Source organism: Balaenoptera physalus, assembly GCF_965194825.1.
Source record: "Balaenoptera physalus genome assembly, chromosome: 5".
Taxonomy (NCBI): domain Eukaryota; kingdom Metazoa; phylum Chordata; class Mammalia; order Artiodactyla; family Balaenopteridae; genus Balaenoptera; species Balaenoptera physalus.
The window spans coordinates 107,436,126-107,456,277 of record NC_138884.1 but is presented as its reverse complement, the minus strand read 5'-3'; the positions used below and the strand labels follow the sequence as shown (position 1 = coordinate 107,456,277).

The 20,152-nt window shown below is 43.0% G+C and overlaps 1 protein-coding gene across 4 annotated transcripts in view; it reads left to right on the top strand.

Annotated features, from left to right (window-relative positions):
• Positions 1–19,661, top strand: part of BST1 (bone marrow stromal cell antigen 1) — a 37,366-nt gene extending 17,705 nt beyond the window's left edge. The window contains exons 7-10 of one of the 4 annotated variants that reach the window (XR_014264383.1): positions 3,650–3,736; positions 6,818–6,877; positions 7,546–7,617; positions 16,538–19,661. Coding sequence is in view for 3 of the 4 variants with exons in the window: in XM_082464061.1 (XP_082320187.1) it covers positions 3,650–3,736; positions 6,818–6,877; positions 16,538–16,643 (253 nt within the window). In the remaining variant the exon portion in view is untranslated. The other 3 variants (XM_082464061.1, XM_082464062.1, XM_082464063.1) reach the window with 3 other exon arrangements.
• Positions 19,662–20,152: the final 491 nt, after the last annotated feature.

The following is a 20,152-nucleotide window of genomic DNA, read 5'->3' as shown; positions in this document are numbered from 1 at the left end:
TGGGCAGAGAAAGGCAAAGGCTTGACTTTCTGGAAATGCCATGAGTCAGTCCTGAGCCCAGAGAGAAAATCTCCTTTATTCAGATATTCCTCTCAGCCTTTCTGAGTAGGTCATTTGTGTAGGTCAAAGCCAGTTTTTCTCCCTGGTCATTTAAAGCTCAAAAGCTTCACTGGGAGTTCACAGAATGGACTCACGGACCATGTAATGAAGACATTCTTCTCAGAGAACAACCAGTTTCGCAGCTGGGTCTCAGATAACTGGCTAAGGAAACTTTTATGATCCGTATTTTTCTGGGAAGCCACTAACTCAAGTGGTTATATCAGCTCAGATATCAATGCAAACTTGAACTCATCCTTCTCATCAACAAAGGGCACTGCTGGCAAAACTAAAGATAAAAGACGTAAACCCAGTTGGCTCAGAGACAAGCCAATAAGGCCAAGCCTGGTAAAAGCTGTGCAGCCGTGATGGTGCTTCAGAAGCAGCTGGGGCCCTGTCCTTCAGAGCATTGAAGCTACATTGGGGAAAGCATTGAAGGGACGTGTTACTGAAAGAATGTTCTGGAAGAATCTTAGCAAATTCCCCATTTCAGGCCGCCAGGACCCCCTAAGATTCACCATATAATGAGTGATATTTTTTTTCTGTCTCTTGGGCAGTAGATTAAATTTGCAAATGACTTATTACATAGTCATACCAGAATCTGCTTTTCTCTTCCCAGAAGACAAATTATACTTATTGTTGCATGAAAAACAATGTGTATTGTTTTTCTTGTTTCTGTGAGAAGTTGCTTTTTGTCTAGATATTATGCTTGCTTGTTGTTTTAATGTATCTATCAGAGAAAGATCGTCCTTTGAATCTTTTTTTTTTAAACATCTTTATTGGAGTATAATTGCTTTACATTGTTGTGTTAGTTTCTGCTGTATAACAAAGTGAATCAGCTATATGTATACATATATCCCCATATCCCCTCCCTCTTGCATCTCCCTCCCACCCTCCCTATTCCACCCCCTTAGGTGGTCACAAAGCACCGAGCTGATCTCCCTGTGCTATGCGGCTGCGTCCCACTAGCTATCTATTTTACATTTGGTAGTGTATATATGTCAATACCACTCTCTCACTTCTTCCCAGCTTATCCTTCCCCCTCTCTGTGTCCTCAAGGCCATTCTCTATGTCTGCGTCTTTATTCCTGTGCTGCCCCTAGGTTCTTCAGAACCATTTTTTTTAGATTCCATATATACGTGTTTGCATACGGTACTTGTTTTTCTCTTTCTGACTTACTTCACTCTGTATGACAGACTCTAGGTCCATCCACCTCACTACAAATAACTCAGTTTCGTTTCTCTTTATGGCTGAGTAATATTCCATTGTATATATGTGCCACATCTTCTTTATCCATTCATCTGTCAGTGGACACTTAGGTTACTTCCATGTCCTGGCTATTATAAATAGTGCTGCAATGAACATTGTGGTACATGACTCTTTTTTGAATTACGGTTTTCTCAGGGTATATGCCCAGTAGTGGGATTGCTGGGTCATGTGGTAGTTCTTTTTTTAGCTTTTTAAGGAACCTCCATACTGTTCTCCATAGTGGCTGTATCAATTTACATTCCCACCAACAGTGCAAGAGGGTTCCCTTTTCTCCACACCCACTTCAGCATTTATTGTTTGTAGATTTTTTGATGACGGCCATTCTGACCTCATTGTAGTTTTGATTTGCATTTCTCTGTTGATTAGTGATGTTGAACATCCTTTCATGTGTTTGTTGGCAATCTGTATATCTTCTTTGGAGAAATGTCTATTTAGGTCTTCTGCCCATTTTTGGATTGGGTTTTTTGTTTTTTTTGATATTGAGCTGCATGAGCTGCTTGTATATTTTGGAGATTAATCCTTTGTAGTTGCTTCGTTTGCAAATATTTTCTCCCATTCTGAGGGTTGTCTTTTGTCTTGCTTATAGTTTCCTTTGCTGTGCAAAAGCTTTTAAGTTTCATTAGGTCACATTTGTTTATTTTTGTTTTCTTTGAATCTGTTTTTAATGAGATAAGGAAATTGCAATTCATTGTCATCTCAGCCCATTATTTCTGTGTCAGGAGAGATGATAAAGGGGTCAGAACACCTGGTTGTCCACATCTGTGCCACAGGATGGAGGTGCAGGTCATGAGCTAAGAAAATGAGGGTCCCAAACTGCTCAGATTTTAGGGGAAAAAAATCGTAGAGAGTGAAAAATCACATGGCTGATAGCTAATTGTGTTTAGCACTGCTTTGATTGCTTTTATTTAAAAAAAAAAAAAAAAAGGTAAAATAACCCATTGACTGAGCTCTGTGTCTAGGTGTCCTGAAACCTCCATGTCATTGCTTACCAAAAAATTCTAAGTAGTGAACTTGGCCCAGAGAAGGACATAGTCCCAGATTTTGGCAAGGTTTTAAAACACGATGTCACTCAACACCTTACCCTCTTCATTCCCGTAATGCCTAGAATTCCACTTCTGTGAAAACTTCCTCCAATGGCTCATTTCCTCCCTGTACACTCCCTCTCTGTTAATTTTATAGTGGGGAAGCTGTTCACCTTCCCACTCCAGGTAAACTGAGGCCGGATCCTGTCTGCAACGTGAATAACATACCTACTCATCACAGCTGACAGTGTTGTACCCACCTCTGTTTGCCTTTATCAATCCCCCTGCTTAACTATGACCATCGGGAGGGCACGAATCCCTGTTGATGAGAATGTGGGGAGATAGACATCTTATACTCTGTTGGGGTGGTCAACATGGGGTTCAGTGTGGCAGTGCCATTAAGAGCCTTAAAATGCATTCAAAACCTCGGTGACAGAAAACCTACTTTCAGGAATGTATGCTAAGGAAACAAATAATTAAGCCTGTGTATGAAAATGAAACTCCAACAAGGTTTTTTTGTAGTGTCAGTGACATTGAAATATAGGAATGAACCTTGGTCTTTAACAAGAGGCGACTGCTTTTATGAATTGTGTTCTGATTATGTAAGGTAGACCAGGCAGGAATTAAAAATGATGGCAGAGAGGTATATATGTATATACACAGACATGGGCAAACGCATATTACAAAATGCGTTGGGCAGCACAATCACACTGTAATATTTTAAAAGTCTTGTGGGAATAAATATATTGTAAAAGTCTAGAATGATGTACACCAAAATGTTAGCAGCAGTTATCTCTAGTGATGTGAGATTTGGGTTTTTTTCCCTTTTGTTTATTTGCGTTTTCTAATATTTTTTGACATGTATGTTTTTGTTTCCATTTGAGGCTTAACTTAATACACTCTGGGTTGAACAGGCTGGCCCTCAGCTTTGGTCAGGCTCGGTGCACAAGCACGGCGCTGCGTTGGCGGGTGGGGCTATGATGCGCCCTGTGGCGCACCGCGCATGCGTCGGCAGAAGCCCTCCGAAGGCGTGTGACTTGCAAAACTTCGGGCGGGTTTGAAGGCTCAGAGCCCCCCGTCCTGGGCACCCACGGCTTGACTGCTGGCAGCCCTTTTGGGTCCAGAGAATTTGCCACGTATTTCTCCAGAGAGGAGAACATCTAGGGAGCACACGGTCAAAATATTTTTTAATTAACATAGAAACAGCTCCCCCCGTCCTCTTCTTCTTTTATTTTGATAGTTTTTATGTTCTTGTGTTCCAGAGAATCCTGTGGAGAAGGCAGTGTGAAAATCCTGGAAGAGAGACTGAAGAAAATGGGTTTCCAGTATAGCTGTATCAACGACTATAAGTAGGTGGCGTAGTATAGTCAGTGTATATCTTCAAAGGAGGAGCAGGGTGTTGCCGAAAAGGTTTTTCAGAGATCAGCTCCAAAGGCCACGGAACTGTGCCGTCTGGGTTGTCACTGGGTGTGGGGACTGGGAGTGCCTTCTGGCCAGGGTTCCACCTGGCCCCCGCCCACTTCTGTCCAGAGTCCTTTTCAATGACGCTGAAAGGACAGACAGCAGCCATTTGTCATTTGTGTATGTCTAGTTTTCTCTTCACTCGCTTACGGCATGTGCGTCACCTGAGAACAGGGACTGTGGTCCCTGCATCTCTGGATGCCACGCTGCCCATGACATGTGCCAAGGTGGAGTTTGAGATACTTACAGAGAGAGATGCACGGTGACTGTGGACCAACAGGAAAATCATCATAGCTACCATTTATTGAGCACGCTATGGGACAGGCACTTTATATACGTACAATCAGAGATCATTTCAGGGCGTTCCTGATACTTGGAAATGTAGGTAAATTTGGCTCAAACCCTGCAACAGTTGAAAGCCCTCCCCTGGACTGGGAATTACTCACCTTGCTGCTTCCTTCTTCTCTCTGTGTCGGCACCTGAGTCTGCAGGCCTGTTTGTCTCCTTAGGGGCTGGAGTCCAACACTGCAAGGACAGTGGCTTTCCCGAACGTTTGTGGGTATGGCAGGGTGCACATTACATCTGCAGTCTTTGCCAGTGCCCGTGACCGTCCAGGTGGCCCTGCTGCCCTCTGCTGTCTCAAAAGTTCCATGGACCTGGTAACCGTCCCACCTGAGCAAAGCCCCTGGAAGTGTGGGTCTCCCCCTACTCTGGACTCCCCAGGAGAACAAGCCCCTCAAAGCTGTTCTTTTTCCACAGCTTGAAGCTGTACCATTTTACTCATCTATTATTGCTAACGCTCTCAGGAATCTCTCAAGTTAGGTGTTGTTATCACCCTCTTTTGAAAACAAAGTGAAGCACATACTCTTTTTCGGAAATATAATCTGTGTACAGAAACCATAAGTATACAGGTGGATGAATTTTCTCAAGTTCAACATACACGTGTACCCAGCATGTAGATCAAGAAACAGAGCACAACCAGCACCCCTAGTCTCCCCTTGGCTTCCCTTTGAGGCTCCCCGCCTGCCCACAATAGTAACCACTCTCTAGACTTGTAAGAGCATAGGTTAGTTTTGTCTGTTTTTTTTTTTTCAATTTTATATTTATTTATTTTTGGCTGTGTTGGGTCTTCGTTGCTATGCGTGGGCTTCCTCTAGTTGAGGCAAGCGGGAGCTATTCTTTGTTGTGGTGCGCAGGCTTCTCATTGAGGTGGCTTCTCTTGTTGTGGAGCATGGGCTCTAGGCGTGCGGGCTTCAGTAGTTGTGGCACGCGGGCTCAGTAGTTGTGGCTTGTGGGCTCTAGAGCGCAGGTTCAGTAGTTGTGGCGCACGGGCTTAGTTGTTCCGCGGCATGTGGGATCTTCCCGGACCAGGGCTCGAACCCGTGTCCCCTGCATTGGCAGGTGGATTCTTAACCACTGTGCCACCAGGGAAGCCCTAGTTTTGTCTGTTTTTAAGGTTTATATAAATATTCCCTTTTCGTGGATGGGTAAATTAAGTGTTAAGAGAGGTTGAGCAGGTTCCCAAAGGTCACCACTCAGTGACAGAGCTGAATTTTGAACCCAGCATTGTGTGGCCCTGAAGATTCCTCTTTTCTTTCTACTATAGAATTCTAATTCTTAACCGAGGCATCAGATTTTAGTAAATTAAATGAAAGGTAATTCTTATTCTAAAACAGGTCAATGACAGAGAAAACCATGGCTAAAACCTCCACAGTTATGACCCCTTTGCTTCGGTCCAGGACCTCCCCCGAGGAGGCTAGGCTGTCTTTTTATAAGGCATCAGGTCAAGTGTGGGAGCCCAGCCAGGGTCTCCTTCCTGACTCACGGCCGTGAGCCTCAGGGTCTCAGCCTGCTTTTACTCGCTCGAGTTTCCCCCACCAAAGCTGGTTTCAGGGCTCCTCCCTTGCCTGGCTCAGCCTCCCAGCTCCCATTTCTGTACTGCTCGTGGGCTCTCTCTGTGTTAAGGTAGGGTTTTTATTGCTCCTGGGAGCCCAGAGGCGATAACAACAGGCTTAACGTGGGAGAGCGAACAAGGTTAACAAATCAAACTCAAGCCAGGTGCCTCTCAAAATTCAGGTGACATTGACCTCTGTCCTGTGGCAGTCGAAAGTTCTCCCCAGGATTCCTACAAATTTTGGCGAGGTCTTTCTTCAAAGCCTCTCTTGTCTCTTGATTGTTTGCTGTATTGATCCAGACTCAGTGAAACTCAATGCATCTTTTTGGGGGGGCGTAACACAGCAATAACAAACTACTCTTGTAAAAAATATCTGAATAGTGTAGACTGAGAAGTAGGGAGTCCTACGGAGGGGTCACATAGCATGCCATAGGCCAAACGTGTTTCCTGTTCTTCCAGAGTCCCCTCTGGTCCCCCTACCCAGAGATCCTCCCTTGGCCTTCCTCCCACTGTTACCTGGCTCCTGTCTTCACTGCTGCTTTCCTTTCCCTCCTGGCTGCCTGGACCCCACATCTTCTACCTCTACTGTACAGAGCAATTTAACTGTCTTCGCTGAAGCCTCGGCACCAGCCGTCACCCGTGTGCTTCAAGTCCAACCTGCCCACAGTTCTTATCAAGAGGTTTTTCCAAGCAAAATCGTACATCCTTACAGAAGTGGTTCCATGCTCGGGCTCTGGAGTGGAGGTTCAAGTTCAGCTCTACAGCTTGCTACTGTGAGAACTTGGGCAAGTTCCTCTGGACAGCTTTCTCAACTGTAGATTGGAGATGATAATAGTACCTGCTCTGTTTGGCTTTTGTGAGGATTAAATGACATAATCTATGTAAAATATGTAATCAGATTTCTTGGTACATAGTAAGTGCTCAATAAATGCTGGCTAATATTTTTAAAGAGAAACTATGTTCTTCGAGGTCAAAGACTTTGTATCTCCAGTACCTTGCAGGCCCCCCCATAAACGTTTGATGAATGAAAGTCATTTAAATAATCCCTTCAATATTACTTCTTTTCATTTTATAGACCAGTGAAGCTCTTGCAGTGTGTGCAGCACAGCACTCATCCCGACTGTGCCTTAAATTCGTAAGTGAATGTCTTAACCCAACTTCCTTGCTTCCCCAAAATAATCAGTCCGTACTATTTATAGAATGCTGGTGGATTGCAATATCATTTTACACCCACCCCCTAAAACGTCTGGCTGCAGAGTAAGACTGGTACTTCTGCACTGCACTTCTCTCCATCTCTGAGCTGCTGGGTTGGTGCAGGTTTGCTGAACATCTGTGCAGCTGAGCTGAATGAACCCCTGCCATGTACACAGAGCAGAGGCTGCCCTGATGCCTCAGCTTCAGCACAAAGGCTGGGAATGGGGTGGCAGGAGGACCTATTAAAACTTATTTCTGTTGCCCTTAGAGCTGACAGTTATTTTACCAGCAAAATGGGTTTATTTGGGAATAGCAGAGGAATTACAGTTCGGGACAAGCAGGCTATAGCAAAAGCCATAGACAAGTCCAATAAATGAAGGAGATGAACTTTATTTTATAGAAAAAAAGGAGGAAGTTGGGAAGGGGTGTTTTGAATGAAGGTCCGTCAGAGAAAAGTGAGAATTCAAGATGATGACAGTTTCTCATTGGCTGAGTTGCTGGGGTAGTCGATTTCTTACAGAAGATGCAGTGTACATCTCTCCTGCTGTGGCCTGTTGATGATTGATGATTGTTCCTGTGGATGATTCTCTTGGGGTCTGTAATCAACAGTTCTTCCTGTAATTGATGTGAGTGGCACTGCGTGAGAGCTCCCCCTTCTGACCTCCTGACTCCATTTAAGTGGTGAGGTTTACGTTTCTCAATCCTAATGTATATATTGTTTTAAATTAATTAATTTATTTGTTTTTATTTTTGGCTGTATTGGGTCTTTGTTGCTGCGCGTGGGCTTTCTCTGGTTGCGGCGAGCGGGGGGCTACTCTTCGTTGCAGTGGGCGGGCTTCTCATTGTCGTGGCTTCTCTTGTTGCAGAGCACGGGCTCTAGAGCACAGGCTCAGTAGTTGTGGCTCATGGGCTTAGTTGCTTCGCAGCATGTGGGATCTTCCCGGGCCAGGGATCGAACCCGTGTCCCCTGCATTGGCAGGCGGATTCTTAACCACTGTGCCACCAGGGAAGCCCTATACTATTAGTATAAATGATACTATACATAGGGTTCTGCAACGTGCTTTTTTCGCATAATAGTGTCTTGGTGTTGTTTTCCTATCTGTGGTGTTCTGTGTGCACACATCACGATTTATTTAACCCATTGCCCATAGGTGGACATTTAGATTGTTTCCAGTATTTAGCTATCATCAACAGTGAATAAGATGAAGCCTTTTCCCTCTACTTCCATTTCCTGAAAGTAATTTCTTTCAACATTTTGGTCCATCTCCTCCCATATATCCCAGTACACACACATACACATATGTTACCAGGCAGAGATGTAAGTTTGTTCATCTATTTGTTTCTGGTTTGGTCTTATTTTCATTTATTTACTTGCCTTTGTTTTTGTACAAAAAGCAGTCATGCTGGACAGACTGTTCTGCTGTGGCCCTTTTTCACTTAACGATATAAGGCCGTCATCCTTTTCTGTCTGTGCGTACTTTCTGATTCTGTCTTTTAGTGGCTGCGGAGTACTCTGTAGGATGGCCACTCGTCATTTATTTAACCATTTTTCAGTCATAGGCTGACTTAGTTGTAGGTTGTGGTTGTAGTTGTTTATTATTATAAACAATGCTGAAATATAATCCTTGATTCCATACCTTGAGCTCTTGTTCAAGTGTCTGTGTAGGAAAGATTACCAGAAAGGGAGTTGCTGGGTCAAAGGATGTATTTGTAGTTTGAATTTTGATATGTTTCAACAAAGCTGCCCCAGTGTGCGCTCCCACCAACAGTATGTGGCAGGTGCCCCTTTCTCCCCTTCTTCACTAACCCTGGGTATTATCTGTACTTGTACCTGTATCTATACCTAATTTTAGTCAGTCTTATGGATAAAACATGATGCTTTATTGTTGTTTTGATTTGTGTTGGCAGGAAGATTTCTGATGCCAACGCCTGAGTTCTCTTCCCTTCCTTTCCTATCTGCTAAAATTTTATGTACCTTTGAGGACCCAACTCCAAATGTCCCTTTGTCTGTAAGGCTTTCCTGAGTCTGCAGGTGGATGTAAGAACTCCCTTCTCTGTGCTCCACTGACTTTGTACACAACCCAACTACAGCGCTTCCCTCTTTCCAGTCATGTTGTAATTCATTCCTCACCATCTGTCTCCAACACTCGACTTAGAGATTGCATGAACTCCCTCTTTGTGTGTCTCATCACAATTGCACAGAGTAGGTGCTCCATAAATGTCTGTAGGATCCATTTTTCCATCTAGAAGGAGAAGAGAACTAACCTGGGCTGGATATCAACTGTATGCCAGACGCTGTGCTGTGTGCATTGTATAGAACATTCTGTTCATCCTTCTAACTGGTCCATTAGGTAGACACAGAGAGGGGAGAGAGAGAGAGACAGACAGACAGACAGACAGGCAGAGAGACTGCTCATCATGCCCATATAGCTCCTCTTCCCATCTTCATTTAGTAATAGAACCCTTGAATGTTAGTTGGCCTCATGGTTGCCAAGAATAACAATTGTACTTCCCAGCCTCTCTTTCCTCTGTGGCCGAGTGATGTGGGTGACTTGAAAGGAAAGAACATTCATTCCCTCCCCCTTTGTTGGCTGGTGTATGGACCCAGAAGGTGTGGTGATGAGCCACCTTCGCTGGCATGGCAGAGCATGCCATAGAGGGAGGCTGGGTGCCCCCTACCATGGAAACACAGTATCAGCCTGCACAGTTACGGAGAGAGAGATAAACATCTGTCTTGTCTAAGCCCCTGGGATTTGGGGTCATTTCAACAGCAACCAAACCTATATCTGAACCGATATGGATAGGTTCTGTTACCCTCATTTCAGGGGTGTAGAAACTCTGGCTTAGAGCAGATAATGAAGGATTTGCCCAAGAAAAGACTACCCAGCCAGTGAGTGGGTCTGAAGCGAGTCTATGAGGTTTCCAGAATTCACCCTGGCGACTGTTAGGCTCTTTTGACTAGAAATTGGGATAAGAGATCCACCAGCACCAGCATGTGTCCCAGGGTGGCTGGCGAGGTGGAGTTCCTCTCCCACTCTCTGCTGTTCACTGTCTGTGAATTAGGCACGCGTGTTTTTGAGTCCTCTCACAGGAAGTAAACAACAGTCTGTGTACCTGGGTCTTCACTTTCCTCACCTGAGGATGAAATCCACTCCCCTGTCCCTTCTGCTCAAAAACCTTCAACGTTCCCTGCTACCGAGTCTAGACTTCTGGCCTGGCCTTCCTGGTTCGTATCCTCCTTCTAGACACGCCACCCCCTGCTCCCCACCAGAAACTTTCACTGCAGGCTTGGATCCACTTGCCTGAAGACACCCTGTGCTTCCCTGCCCACAGTCCTGTGGACACTGACCCTTTTGGCCATGGTGAGAGCAATGCAGTTGGAGTCAGATGACCTGAATTTGACATCTACAAAACTGAAATAATGGAAACTGCCACATGGGTTTGTTGTGAAGACGGTGCCCAACCTCCCTTCTAGACAGGATCCTAGAAAGACTCCCCAGAGCCTGGACCAGGCGCGGGCTTCAGGTTCCTACAGTTCAAGTAAGGAGCACATGGGTCGAAACTCATAATCGCAAAGCATTGCACACCAGATCCAGGTAGCTCAGCAGAAATGGGATGTGTTGAAGGATATTGGGTCACTCAGAGTCTTCCTGGGAGAGCCAGAGAAGCAGGGCTGGAGGCTATGCCAAAGTCCCACCCAGAACTGCCCTAGGGGAGATCCCCCTGCGGCCTGTTGGGCACAGACACCGCAGAGAGTTCCTTTGATGCTCGTGTCTGGATGCTCCTTCTAGAATCTCTGCCACGGCTGCCTCGGAGAGCTGGTGCCAGGGCACCCCCGGCTAGAATGAACCCTCGGTGGCATCTGCTGTTTTAGTCTACTATGCCCACAGCTGTACCCAGATATGGGTACATCTGGTTGGCAGAGTTTTGGCCACGTGTTTGTGCTCTAACTCCCGGGAGGTTGGGAAATTGAATCTCTGCTTTAAATCCAGTCTCACGGCTTTAAATCTCATCTGTATGCTGGTGACTCCAAAATGAGTATTTCTAGTGCAGGCCCTGTACTGAGCACCACACTTGTATATTCAGCAGTTTACTCTGATGTCTAATAGATATTTCAAATGCAACACATCCCAAACCGGACTCCTGAATTTACCCACGGTGGTAGGCTGAGTCATGGCATCCAAAGATATGCATGCAGTTCCTAATTCCTGGAATGAGTGGATTTTACTTTATATTACACAAGGGGCTTTGCAGATATGATGAAGTTAACGATCTTGAGGTGGGGAGATTATTCTGGACTATCCTGGTGGGCCCTGCATGTAACGTAAGTGTCCTTATAAGAGCGAGGCAGAGGGAGATTTGGTTCAAGAGGAGGGGAAGGCAGTGTGGTTATGGAAGCAGAGATTAGAATGATATACTTTGAAGGTAGATAAAGGTCAAGGACACAGATTCTCCCCTCAGGAGATTTTCCAAAAGGAACCAGCCCCAATGACACCTTGACTAACCCGGGAAACTGGTTTCAGACTCTTGACCTCCAGAACTGTAAGAGAATAAATAAAGCTGTGGTGTTTTGAGCCACTGAGTTTATTACAGCAGCAACGGGAAACTAATACACCCCTCAGTTGGTCTACCCATACATCCCTGTCTCAATTGATGGTAACACCCACCTTTCCAAAAATCTCCAAACGCCTGTTCCTAAAATCTTAGTGCCATTCTTGATGCCTTCCCTTCTTTCACCCTTCAGCAAAAAATCCTGTTGATTCAACTTACAAAATTAATGGAAAATCCCATCATCTACTGTGACCAACCTGGTCTGAGCCACTGGGCCTCTTTGAAACCCAGCTACTAAGAAGTTAGCCTTTTATTTTTGTTGTTTATTAGGGAAATTTCAAACATGCACATAGTATAAGGAATAGTCCTTTAAAAATTCAGTCATGTCACTCATCTCCTAACAGCCCTGCAGTCAGTCCCACATCACTCAGAGTAAGAGCCAAACAGCCTTCCCAGGACACCCAGCCCCACTTCTCTCCGGCTTTTTTCTTCCTCCCCTTCCCTCACTGGGCCTCAGCCGCAGTGACCTCCTGGGACTTGACAGCACATTCCCACCACAGGGCCTTGGTTGCTGTTTTCTCTGCCCGGAAGTCCTTCCGCATGTGGCCAACTCACTTACTTACTGTGTTTGCTCACATCTCAGCTCCCTGAGGCAACCTTGACCTCCATGTTTAAAGCTGCAGCCTGCACCATCAACTCTGGCTCTGCAAACCCCCTCGTGTTGCTCTGCTTTTCTTTTCTATAGTGTTTGTTTATCATCTTCTGACTTATTTGTTTGTTAAGTTTGTTTTTTATTACCTGTTTCCCACCTGTTAGAACATCAGCTCCAGGAGGACAGGGGCTTTTTCTTTTTCTGTTCACTGATGAATGTGACTCAAGAACCTAGGAGGGAGCCTGCAGCCTGGTAGGCACTGAGGAATGAATGAATGAGTGAACAAATGATTGATTTTTCTACCCTGGGGAGGCATAGATTTGAGACAAAGGATGTTGAAAGGGGCTGGGCAACTGAAGGGCATGACACGGGTCCTGTGAGAGTTTGTCCTATAAGAAGTGACCAGGGGCAGCATGTGTAGAAGTTCCAGATTTTGATTGTAAGAAACAGAATCCAGCTGTGGCTCATGTAGGTGGAAAAAAGGGGAATAAAGTTGTTGGGAGGATTTAATAGAATAGACTCTCCAGTGAGCAGGGGGCCTCATAAGGTCTGGAGAGGTAAGTGTCCTTATTGTCACCGTGTAACTTAGGTCTTTCTGGTTTTACTCTGTCTCCTTAAACAGACTGTAAACTTTATGCAGATACAGATCATGTAAAATTCCTTCCTGTAAAACCTGTTGCCCCCTATGCTGCCGTTCCCAAAATAGGCAAGTGGGGCCACCCTGGCAGCGGTGCCTGCTTTTGCCTCCCCTGCTGCACGCTCTGTACGGTGAATGAGGGCAGCTCTGCTCACCAGTCTTCGGGTCTTTCTGAGCACTTCGCACATGTCAGCCTGTCAACGTGGCCTTTGGAGTCATCATCTCATTGCATTCCAACCACATTCTTGGAAGGTGGGCAGTTTGATCGCCATTAGTGATGCTGAGGCTCAGAGAGGTTAAGTGACCCCTTAAAGTCACTCAGGACTGGCTGGAGGCAGAAGTGGAAGCCAGGTCTGTCTGTGTGTAAAGTCCTTGCTCTTCCCACTGAACCACACTGCCTCCATATGTTTCTGGGGTTCACACCACAGCAGAGAAGTAAGAGGTTTATAGTTCCTGACCTGTTCTTCTTTCCTTCTTTGGGCATTCTTTCAGTGACTGTTGAACAGATTTATTTATGACAGTTCTTTCCCAAGTCCATTGAATGTCAAGAATAAAACCCTCTTTCACGCTTTGCCGAGGTTTTCTCCACTTTCATTACTTTGGAAGGAATTTTACTAATCTCCTTTAAAAATGATTTAGCAAAGAATACTGGTAAGATAATTTACAGAAGAGGAACCATCAGTGGCAAATATGAAACATTATTTTATTGATCTAATAATAATGAACTACACATTCAATAAGGGGCAATTTCCACCTCAACTCCTTTGACATACCGCAACAAAAAATAGCAGAAAAATATTTTAAAGATGTTATTCAATGCTTGATGGCATTGTAAGTTGCTAAAATGCTTTGGGAGAACAACTTGATAATATGTATCAAGAATTATAGGTGTCGCGCTGTGGGGGTTGCGGTCGGGGTCGAGGAAAAAAAAAAAAGTAAAAAAAAAAAAAAAAGAACTATAAAAATATTCATAATCTTTGACCTAAGTCAGACTTTAGGTACCCTATTCTAAAGACATGATTCAAAATATAGATTCAATCTACATGCTCACAGATGTTCACAAACAATTCTTTTTAATGCAGTATTGGAAGTGCAAACATTGGGAGCTGGAGCTAAATATTCAAGGGTAAGGGAATGGTTACATCAAAGGGTTATACTTACTACATGGAATAGAATGTAGCCATTCAAAACAATGGTAGGTGGTTTATGTCAGTTATATCTCCATAAAGCTGGGGGTGAAGGTGAAACAACCGTAATCATGATAATCATGCAGCAATATGGACAAATTTTCACAAACAAAGTGAAAAACATGTAGAAAACAACTTTATATGCTTATAGGTTATAATATTGGCCCAAAATTCAGTAGATGGATAATCTATAGGATTGGTGAGGATATGAGAAAACAGACGTACTCATGTTACTGACATAGGGTTCGCTGTGTCAGTCAGGGTTAAGGGAAAACGTCAGATTTCCCATCTTGGCCTGAATTCTCTCTCCAAAATGTGTCGTCCCCCCCCCCCCACCGCTCTGCCCTGGCCCTAGGCCACGGAAGTGGGATGGCAAATTTCACTTGCTTAGGAATAGTGGGGCAAAAGACTGAATCTGCAAAAGTTTAGAATCCAACTCACATTATTTTTGTGGTAAGTTTAGGAACAATCTTTTTTTTTTGATATTTAATTTATTTACATCATTTTAATTTATTTACAACATTTTGGAGAGTTTAGCATTTAAGAATAGCTCTTGGAGTAGCCCTGTGATTCCAATATAAGTGTAACTATTAAATAACAGATTTAAAAAAAAAACAAACTGATTTTAGACTTAGGATTTTTAGTTGAAAGTGATAAGAGAATTTTACTAAGTTTTCAATCAGTACTGGAATGTTTAAGAGAATTAAGATTAAATTTTATACATTTATTAGATTTATTAGAATTAAGTATTTGAGAAGGTTTTGCTCACTTAAAGTCATTTAAAATATTTTATAAAGAAAATGTAATGTTTTAAAATGCAAGTTTAAAATAATTTAACCTAAAATAACTTGAGTTTAAAATATTTGGGAAATTGGAATAATTGTGAAGCCCCCTTAAAAGTTATTATCAGAGTTGACTAGGCTTTTAAATTAGAAGAATACTATTCATAAATTAACTAGAAAAGTGTATGGGAAAGTCAAGCTTTTGAATTTATAAATTTAATAGTTAGAATTAATTTTTAAAACCAAAGTAACTGCAAATAATGTGCTTTTTCTCTGCATAAACACCACCCTCAAGCAAAGCCTCACAGTGACATGAAGAGCTTAAGCTAAAATGTGACAAGTGGGCCCAGGCATCTAAAGTGAAAGAAAACAAGACTATATGCTGTTTGTGCATGATACTAGATGTAAATGATAGAAATAGATCTAAGATAAACTCCCAATGGCTAGAGAAGGGAGTGAGAACTGGAAAAAGATGAAGGGAGACTCATTATTACTGTGTTTAGTTCTGTATTATTTTGTTTTCTTAAAAAGTAAAAGTAAATTTGTCTTTGTCTTAATTGGTTAATTATTTAACAGCAAAAACACTAATCAATTTTGGATGAACTCTCTGGAACATTAACTGAATTAGAAGTGCAATTATAGAAAATGTCCAGCAGGAGGAGCCCTAGTACAAATTTGTGGGCTGCTGGAGATTCCTTTAGCAAAAAAGGGGCGAACAGCACTCATAGGGAGTAACCAACTTTCAAGGACCCCAGCCACTAGTCAGGATCCAGGGGATAAAAACCTCAGATGGTTTCATAATTTTAAAAGTTTATTTTTTAATTGGTTTCAAAGAATTCAGTAATTTCTGTTTTTAAAAATCTGGTGGTCAGACCCTATTTGCTATGACCAGAGTCCCTATTTTGGCCAGATCCTCTCTCAGTGTCTGTATGTCATGACTGGTTTTTCCTCACCAGTTGAACTGTGATGATGTAATGTCCATCAATAGGGAACTTGGCGAACTTTATGGTACATCCGTACAATCAGAGTTCACCCATGAGGAAGAATGAATAAACTCCATATGTACCGATATGGAAGTATGTCCAAGATGTGCTGTTGGGTGAAAAAACAAGCTGTAGATTCCATCTGTGCTTAGATAAAAGGATATGTAAGTCTGTGTGTGTGTGTGTGTGTGCGTGGGAGTGTGTGTGCGCACACGTGTGTGTGTGTAGGGAGTGTGTATCGCATTTCTGGAAGGACAAATCAAAACTATCAAGGATGATTCTCTATGGAAAGTGGGAATAGGGAAGCTAAGGAGCTTTTACTTTTCACTTTGTAACTTTCTGTACTATTTATTTATTTATATTTATTTATTTATTTATTTATTTTTGGCTGCATTGAGTCTTCACTGCTGCACGTGAGCTTTTCTCTAGCTGTGGCGAGCCGGGGCTACTCTTTGTTGCAGTGCGTGGGCTTCTCACTGCAGTGGCTTCTCTTGTTGCAGAGCATGGGCTCTAGGCGCATGGGCTTCAGTAGTTGTGGCATGCGGGCTCAGTAGTTGTGGCTCGCGGGCTCTAGAGCGCAGGCTCAGTAGTTGTGGTGCATGGGCTTAGTTGCTCCGCAGCATGTGGGACCTTCCAGGACCAGGGATCAAACCGGTGTCAACTGCAATCTGCAGGAAGATTCTTAACCACTGCGCTGCCAGGGAAGTCCCATGTACTATTTAAATTTTCCGCAGTGTGCATATATGTTTTTGAAAGTAGGTGTCATCCACCAATACTGACATTTTTTCTATTTCCTTTTTAATTTGCAGGGCAGCAACATCTACTCAAAGAGAAGCCCTGTCCCTTTATGCAGAACAAAGTGCCAGCTTTGTCTTTCCTCTCTTAGTGGCTTTGGCTTCAGTTGCTCAGATGTAACTAGGAACTCAGCTGTGTTGCCCTAAGCAGCCTGCAGTCCTGAAACCTGCCCTGGCCCAGTCATCCTTCTTGTTCTGTGTACACCAGGTGACTCCATTGTCTAAAGAAGCTTCCTGCTGGGAAAACAATGTCCTGAAGTGGGTTTTGAATGATATACACGGTCAGGATTTCAGAAATTAAGCTAGTTCTATTTAACCAGTTAAAACTACTGCATTAACAATTTGATTGACATATATACACTACTATGTATAAAATAGATAACTAATGAGAACCTATTGTACAGCACAGGGAAAAAAAACTACTGTATTAGAATTAAAGCTAGTTATTATTTTCTTATTTTCATAATGATACAACATATTGAGACACTTTGTTATATAAGCAAACATTTTAAGAAAATTTTGGTAGAACTGTATATATATATTTTTATATTTTCTTATACAACCAGCAGGGCACACTGCATGTTTGCTGATAGCTTCAAATATATGTATACTATATAAGTGTATTCATACATGTTTGGTAGGCAAAGAGCTATGTATAATGATGTCCATTTAAGGGTTATTTATAATGAGGGGGAACTAAACATTCTACTAATAGGGAACTCTTTGCATATGTTTTGGTATATCTGTAGGATGGAATATCATTCAAATAGGAAAAGTTATGTTTACCAGCCCAAATGTCCTTCATCTGGTGAATGGATAAACTAACCTTGGTATATCTATACAGTAGAATACTACCCAGCAATAAAAAGTAACTAGCTATGGATAAATGCAGCAGTGTGGGTGAGACTCAGCTGCAGCATGCCAAGTGAAAGAAGCCAGACCAAAAGGCTGCATACAGTATAATTCTGTTTACAGGACATTCTGGAAAAGGTGAAACTGTAGGAATGGATAACTTTTTGGTTTCAGGGTTAAGACTAGGGGGAGGGGCTAACTGAAAAGGAGCAGCCTGAGAGAATTTGAGGGGAGTGACAAGTCTGTTCTGGATCAATGGCTATGGTGGTGGCGACAGGAATCTATATTTGCCAGCACTCAGAACTGTATGCCATAAAGTCATTTCACTGTTTGTAAATTAAAAATTTTCAAAGAACATTTCGTGACATAGAAAAATGCCAGCGATCAGTGTAAGACATAGGACATAAAACTGTTTATATGATCTAATTGTCTAAAGTATAATACAAATGTAACATTATGGATGTATGTTTGTATTATACGCATATTGTAAATGAATGAAAGGAAAAGAAATAAACCTGAAAGCGGAGCAGTGATCTCTGGAGAATGTTCTTATTAGTGATCCCTATTCTTGACTTTTGACTTTTTGTGTTTTCCAAATTTTCTCTAATGAGCATGCATTACTTTTCTAATCAGAAAAGAGAAATAAGCACATACATCATCTATGTGTGGTAATTTGACACAACACAAAACATTTCCAGACGAGGAAAAGAAAACCAAAACTCCTCACAGACACTTCCTGTTCTTACTCCTTTTTTCACCTCAAGTGAGCGTGGGAGGTTTAGACGTGAGAACGCGCAGATTCTGGTGCCCCAGCGGCCAGCAACTGGGAGTGAGAGCTCTCACTTTCTGTCGTTTCCTGTAAATCTCTGGAGAGAAAAAGAATTGCCCATTGCGGCAGAGCCATTCCTCAAACCTGCTGCCCTGACTGCAGAGCTCTGTCTTCCTCCTGACAGAGCCTCTACTGCATTTTATGTAACCACTTGCCCAAGTGTTCACTGTAAAGCTGGGAATCCTCACAGCTTGATGATTGTTTTATATAACACACATTTACAATTCAATCTCATGCGTATTTAGAGATCACTTCAGACACCGCGCTGGGCAGGGAATCTCACTGGGAATGATTGCACAGGTCTCCCAATAGCTCCCTGTGCCTCCCATCTCTTTCTCTCTTGGTTCCTTCTCATCTCCCATCACTACCCCTCTCTTGTGGGGTCTACACACTCATCCGCCCCACGCCATGGTGCTCATTCCAGGGTTCGGGAGAGGCCAGGTCCCTTGACCATCGCCATCAGTCACCTTCATCATCTCCATCATCATCTTCACCATCATCATAACAGCCATCATCACCACCATCATTATCACCATCATCATCACCATGCCTAGTATTTATTGATTTCTTACCATGAACCAGTCACTGTTGTCAATTTTTAATCATTCTTTTAATTCTCATTACTATCCTCATTTTGCAGATGAGAAAACTGAGACTTGACAAGGTTAAATCACTTCTGCAAGGTCACGCAGTTAGTAATGGAGGAGAAGTGTTACAACCAGGTGGACTGACTCCATCATTGGGGTGCTTTTCCATCTGCTGCACTAAATACGGACCCAGGAATGTTAACAACACTTGGATTCTGCTCCAGAACCCTCTGAACTCACTTCCCCCTTCCTCTTTCTATTTCCTCAGTCTTCTTAGATCTCCAATCCCACACTCCACCTACCATTTATGTTTTTGCTTTTCTTTTGCACTTTGACACCAGAAATAGTCTCTCTTGTCCCAGACTGAACTCCCATCTTTTCTACACCTGCATCTCTCCTCCTCACCTCAGCACATTTAAGGACACTTGTCAGGGTAACATGCTTTCTATCTCACCTTCCCAGAGCTGACACTGTCACAGCCCTATTCAGACCGCCTGAGCATTGTAGGTGGGCATTAGACTTACAGCTAGAATCCTTCCAGGTGTGCAGGTGAGCATGAGGTATTACCAGTGTCAAGATTTTTTCTTTCGTAGCTGAGGCTCCATGGGTTTTAGAGAAGCCTGGTATGGATGGTTGAAACGGGATTTTTTTTTTTCTTTTTATATAAATGTTGAACACATGTATCCTTTGTCATGAAATACCAGGTTATGGATGTCTTACATTAGCTTCAGAGAATACATTTGACCAAGGTTTATAGAAGAAAGAAAGAAAGAAGGAAAGGAGGAAAGAAAGAAAAGAAAGAAAAGAAAGAAAGAAAAAGAAAAAGAAAGAAAGAAAGAAAGAAAAAGAAAAAGAAAGAAAGAAAGAGAAAGAAAGGGAAAGAAAAGAAAACCTTCTCTGTAATGTTTCACAGTGCTGTCCCAGTTCACTCACCATAACAACCTATACGCCATGACAAGAAGTAGAGCATTATAAAGAGAGGCAGGATGAACAAGCTTGACAAAGCAACTTTTGTTCTCAATTCAGCCTTGGAATTCATCACTTCTTCTTCTTTGTGTAGGTTCCAGAATTTTATGATACCTCTCCCCGCTACCCAATGAGCTCTAATAGGTTTCCAGAGGGATCCAGACCTTACCGTGTATCTTATTATTGAGGATATCACTTGAGTTACCACCTCTTCCCACCACGTCTAGCAACAGTAGATCAGACAAGTGTCCAAACCACATAAATCCTACTGGCCAACCAGAAGAAAAAGGAGGTAGAGGCGGCTTCAAGGGTTGTGATCTGTGCAGTTACACCGGGACCCATGCTCAGAGGGACCCATGCTTGGTTTAATGTTCTTCTGTCTCTGTCTTTAGAGTC